Source organism: Prionailurus viverrinus, chromosome B4, assembly GCF_022837055.1.
Source record: "Prionailurus viverrinus isolate Anna chromosome B4, UM_Priviv_1.0, whole genome shotgun sequence".
Lineage (NCBI taxonomy): Eukaryota > Metazoa > Chordata > Mammalia > Carnivora > Felidae > Prionailurus > Prionailurus viverrinus.
This window is the reverse complement of record NC_062567.1, coordinates 45,783,646-45,789,645: the sequence shown is the minus strand read 5'-3', so window position 1 is coordinate 45,789,645 and position 6,000 is coordinate 45,783,646. Positions and strand designations below refer to the sequence as shown.

The 6,000-nt window shown below is 41.7% G+C and overlaps 1 protein-coding gene across 1 annotated transcript in view; it reads left to right on the top strand.

The window, feature by feature from the left end:
• Positions 1-324: 324 nt before the first annotated feature.
• RERG (RAS like estrogen regulated growth inhibitor) overlaps positions 325-6,000 on the top strand; it is a 113,455-nt gene continuing 107,779 nt past the window's right edge. Inside the window, exons 1-2 of the mRNA XM_047868474.1 lie at positions 325-818; positions 4,259-4,422. Coding sequence (XP_047724430.1) covers positions 4,362-4,422 — 61 coding nt within the window. The 5' untranslated portion in view covers positions 325-818; positions 4,259-4,361. The remainder of the gene's footprint in view (positions 819-4,258; positions 4,423-6,000) is intronic.

Here is a 6,000-nt window from a genome sequence, read left to right as displayed (position 1 = left end):
GGCCTAGCACAGTACCAATATTAATCATCTTTGTTAGGTTTTGAGGAAGATGAAGTATGACTTCTATTCAGCCCCTGTAAATGCTGATCCTGTAAGGAGAATGTAAAGCTTTTGGCACTTTGTCAAATATATAACTATAAATTTCAATTGGATTCGGTATTTATATCGCTCCTAGCATCTCTTAGCTTCCAATCCGGCCTGGTTTTCATTCCAGCCATTTATTAGCCTTGGACAAGTTATTTATCCTCTTTCAATTTCCTGTTGGGTAACATGGGGATAATTAAACATACCTCAGAGGGATGTTGTGAGCACCATTTCAAGTAAGGAACGGAAAACACCACGGAGCGATGCTTTCACACGCAAAGTTGTAACCTACAGGAGACGTCCTTCTTCGAGAACCTAGAGGCCGGGAAGGACCGCGGGAAAGGGAAGCCAGCCTGGGATGCAGCACGCAGAAGGCGGATGTGTCTCCTCTGGACTGGGAGGCGGCGTCGCGGGAGGTACCGGCCCAGGGCCCCAGTAGGGGGCGCCGACGCGCCGCACTGCAGCATCTTGGCGGCAGAGCGGCGGCCCCGGCCGGTCTGAGCTCGCGTCCTGCCGCAGTCCCTCGGCCGCTAGTCTGGGCGAGCGCGAGCGCAGAGACCCCCACCGGCCCGTCAGCACTTGCAGTCGCCGCCGCCGCCGCGGCTCCCACTGGCGATCGCAGCCGCGGAAACGCGAGCCTCAGGCTGGGCTGCGCAGCGTGGGAGGGCTTCGCGGGGACCGATTCCGAACTTGCAGGGGACCGCGGCTCTCCCGGGCCTGGAGAGTGTGAACAGGTGAGTGTCACGCACGTGCCCAGGTGGCTCTTACGGAACGACTTCCTGCACACCCCTGGGACTCCCGCCCCCGCCCCCCAAGGACGCGTGGCCTCTGGATCCGTCGTCCTGGTCGCCGGGTCCTCCCGGGGCGGCTTTGGGGTTCGCTGAGAGGGCAGATGTGAGCGCCGGCGCCCAGAGCTTGACAGCGCCCTCCGGGCTGAGACTGAGAATGAATGCCCTTTTCATTTAGGCTGCATTTGCTCTCCAGGTTGAGAGCAAGTGACCTGCAGTCCCCATGGGCTTGTTGATCGTTCTCGGATACCTGTTGCTCTGGAGCAAAGCTATACCCGAGGTGGGGGGGGGGGGGGGTCTTGCACAATTATCCTCGTCGCTGTGGGTGCTGCGTTGCAAGATGAGGGAGAATTCCTGGTAGCGGGAGAAGGAAAACTTGATTTCAGAGCTAAAGAAGAGGATCTCATTCCTAAGACCAGAATCCTCTTGCCTAAACAGCTGTGCTTTATTTTGATGATACATACAGAAGTTAGAAAAACTATTACCTTATAAAGATGCTTGGTTCCCCCTACCCCACCCCATCCCCAAAGAGGAAGTAGAAGGCAAGGACCTTGACAACAATAGTCTTGGGAATGATTTATTATTAATGAAACCTTTCTTGAAATAAATAAAACCAGGTTATTGGTGACCTAAATGTCACAGGTTTGACAGACTGGAAGCTCCTGGAAGGTGGCCACTTTTGTTTGTATGTGCTTAGCATAATTGTGGAATGATCAACAAATGTATTAATAATAGCATAGGATTTGGAGGCTAGCTTCTTTTACTTCTTTCTAAGCCTTCTTTTAGTTCCTTTATGTTTAGGGGGAAATCACTCTACCTTTAGTCTCCTAAATATCTAGGTGTCATTTTAGCTTTAGGAGTGATAGAAACTCAGAAGTTCTTTTGTCCTAGTAAAGCACTGTCCACATAAAAAGGAAATGGCAACTTCTAGACCCTGCCAGTATATTTCTATACAACAACATTAAGACAAACGTTTTTAGGTCCATGTCATGGAAGGTCTGGAATTATAAATTATTTTGAACATCAGAAGTTGGCAAAAGATCACTTAATACACCAATTTACACATTTGTCTTTGTTTTATATTTTTGTCAAATGTAACTTTTCACATGTTTATGTGAAAACCAAAATGTTGAAACGTACATGTCAGTTTGCATCTTCTTTAAGTGATCTTCCTAAATAATAGGTTGATAGTCAGCAGCTGTATCCTTATAAGTGAAAAAAATTAACCTACACAATTTTTTTCTTGTGTGCAATTCCTATATCTCTGAGGTCATTTGGGAGTTAATGAAGTATTTGGCTTATATATTTTTTAGAAATCACATTTGATGACTACTTTCATGATGTATAAATAAGATAGATAATTACTTAGAATTTATGTGCATGGAAATGAGCAGTTTTGCATGAAATAACAAATCATTGTTTATACAGACCCTTGCTTGGTCTGTGTTTCAAAGAAATGCTTGCCATTCTTATGTAGAATTTATACAGTTATATATCTGCAGATATTATGCTTTTGTGATGCTTCTGTGATGAAGCACTGAACTTTAAACATAAGGCTTTTCCTTAATGAATGCATATAAAATGACAAATAAGGAAATTCTTTTATCTTTAGCCAAAAGTATGGGCTTAGTCACATTGCAGATGTTAAAGCTTCTGGTTTTTTTGTGCTGTTATTAATGATTACAGAGAAATTTTGTTTGTTATTGGGGATGAAGTAAACAATAGCTAATGTTAATGTTGACCTTTTTATCCCTCAGAGGAAGCTCTGGTCCTTTGGAAATCAGCAAATACAAACTTTGTTGGGTGCAAGGCTAGGATGCATGATGAAGAAGGCAATTACACTCTCATGCCGTCGTAGAAATACTTTTCCAGAAGGAGTTTCACTTCTTTCTTTCTCTTGAGAAGCTCTTTTGAAAAGTTGTAGATGACAAAATGCTGCCAGGAGCAGTTTACACGTTTAGATAACCGATTTGTGTTGCAAAAATATCTTTGCAGACTGACAGAGTGGATGAAATGAATGAATCACTAACGTGATTAAGTTTAACAAGGATGAAAGTTAAGTCATGTTTAAGTTTAAGACACTGATTGCAGGAGTTCTGAATGAAGGAGTCTGCAGTTCTTGTGAAAGATGTGAATCTTGCTGACAGTGGCTGTACAACCACAGTGCCGGATACAGAATTGGGAGAATCTCAGTGAACTTTTGCGAGGTCAGCTTGTCAAGTCATGTCGCAAGTAGTGGATGGATGGAAGGCCATGTTTTTAGTGATGAAATGGCAAGTGCCAGCAAAGTGCATGTGGCGAAGAGAGAAGGCAAGAGTCAGAGAAAAAAACAAACAAGACCATGCATCTTATGAAGAACAAGGGAAGATGCCAGGTCTCATTTTCCTAGAAAGTAGTCGCCTAGGATGGGGCAGAGGGTCCTAATAGTTGCTGGGCTGCTTGAAAGGTTCTGAGTAAATGTAAACAAAAAGTTGACTTTCTGTCCGTTGACCATCTCTGACCCCAGGTATTTGAAAGTGTTCAGTCGGACACAAGATGGTTGTCTGATCTCAAGGAACGATTCCTGACATGGCTAGAGGATTCCTTTGGTTGACCCCAAGGCTCTTTCCAACTTTACATTTCCATGGTACTAAGAACCTAGGTGTCATTCCGAAAGCACCCATCTATATAAAATGTACTTACATTGTATATAATATCATTTCCTAAGGGTTAGGATGGTACCATAAACTAATTTACTTAAGATTGTCTTAGAAAAGGAATCAGAAGTTGAGGAATGGTATTTCTCTTTTGTGTGCCAATGGTATTGTGCCCAGAAATATATAAAAAAATTAACTAGATATTATATATCAATTCCTGGAACATGTGTATCTGTCACATGACTCAATCATGTGATCTCGTGTGAACTGAGCTAAAATTTAACCTTGAAGTGCAAATTCAATAATTACAACAGGATTGACTAATATGAATGTATATTATTCAGCCCTAAGGAAAATAAAAGAGTTCCAAATGTGATTCCCCCATTATGTGTATTGCGTCTTGGGTATTTATAGACACATGGTAAATACACGTATTCACACACATCAAGTATTTGTTATCAGTTATTGACCAAAAAACAATGCCTTCATTAAAAATGTCTCAGGTTATGCTATTGTGTCTGAAAATGTATATGTTTTAGAACCAAAGAGATCTAAATTCAGGTCTTGAATCTATCGTTTATTCGTTGACTAGTTTGCAGTCAGTTGCTATAGCCCTCTCACAGGATTGCGATGGAGATCACAATGGAAAATGCTGATAAAGTGAACGGTAGCTGGCATGTAGGAAATGCTTAATAAACACTAAGCCTTCTCTGCAGTCGCTTATGAATTCCCAAATCTCTTTTTTTCAAGGATTGCAGATTTACAATGATATGGTGAATCCAAAGGCGGGAACCGAAAAGATTTTCTCAGCTCTTTAGTTGGAACGACAGTGAATTATCTACCAACACCCAGCATGGCTAAAAGTGCAGAGGTCAAACTGGCAATATTTGGGAGAGCAGGTGTGGGCAAGTCAGGTAAGTTTTTTGATGTGGTTGTTGAAGTGTCTATGTGCTCGCACGAACGCGTGTGTCTGTGATACTGCCTCCTGAGATTGGACAGGAGGGTAGTCGGCATTTCTCATAGTCTCATGTGTTGCTCTTTTAGGTGAAGTCTCTTTCTCTTTATCTAGAACTTTCATTTTACGGAACAAGTTTTATGTACTTTTTTGCTTATTTATGATGAAGTAGCTCGGCTGATAATACACGAGGCAAGGGAGGTATCATAGGTCGTGGTATTCTGAGGAAAGGTATAAAACAAACCTCCAAAGAAATCAGATTGTGGAAATGAAAAAATACGTATTTTCTCTTCTTTCTCTGTACAAGATCCGAAGGGGCCACTTTTATATCTCATCCATCTTGATATTTGCAGCAACCACCCCAATGTCAAGCATGTGTTGGATGCTAAACACATACTTGTTGAATGAATATATCTTTTCAAGAAACAGAACTGCATTACACCCGACACTTTTAAAATGGGGAAGAAAATTTAGAATGCATGACCTCAAGCAAGACAGCTATCGCCACCAGTGCCTCTGGAGTGAATTTAAATGATCGTATTGTGGCTTACACTAGTAATTCAGAGACTTTTTTTTTTTTAATTCCTTACATGAGAAAAGACTGACAGACCTTTAAGATTCAGGGTGAAATGGTGGATGTGAAAATGCATCTAATCCACTTTGAAAATGTATCTCAGATTTCATAATTAAAGAACAATGCGAAAGTAGATGTTGCTAAAATGTAAAGGCAACATGGCTTTTCAGATCATGCTGTCTTGATCTCTTACTGGAGGAAAGAACCATAATTGACTTTGCACACGGAGCTCTTGGTTTTCAGGAAATGACTCCAACAGATGTCTAGTAGGAGCGTATTTGTAGAGGGAGAGACATTTGGGTTCCAATACAATAGGTAATCCACATAATCTTAAATAAACAAACATAAATAGCTTTTAATTCTGTGACCAGTTTCCCTTTCCTAACTGGCTCTCTGGTTTAATTTCAGCAGTAAATCTTCCCTATTCTAAGTCTTTCTCTCTCTTTCTTTTTCTTTTAATTTTTTAAGAGTGCTCTTTTCTGCCATCACCCTTTCTTCTTGCTGCTGACTTTTGCCTCTGGCAGAAACCAAGCAAAGAAAATAGATAGTTGGCAAGGCTTAAAAACTGCCAGCCTTCACAAGATTGAAGATAGTTGAACTCCTCCCCATTAATCTCCTCAGTGTTTTCCAATGGCGTGAGAACCTAATTTCCGTAGCTGGTAGAAAGCTCTGGAGAATGAGGAAGCTGTTCCAGTGAGTGGAGGATGAAGGGAAGGGAGTCTGTGGGAAGGCGAGAGCTGCCAACAATAGCTTGCCTAAGTCCTTCGTGAGTGAAGGGTCTAGGCCTGGGGCTGCCTATTTATTACTCATTCATTCAAAACTTACTAGAGGCAGTAAAAGAAGGAAAGTTTTAGAACTCCTTTTATTTATCAAAATAAACTCCACATGGTTGGAAAAGTTAAGCAAAAAATTAAAATTTGGTTGAGAAACTAGCTTGCTGTATGTGTAGCCATCCCTTCTCAT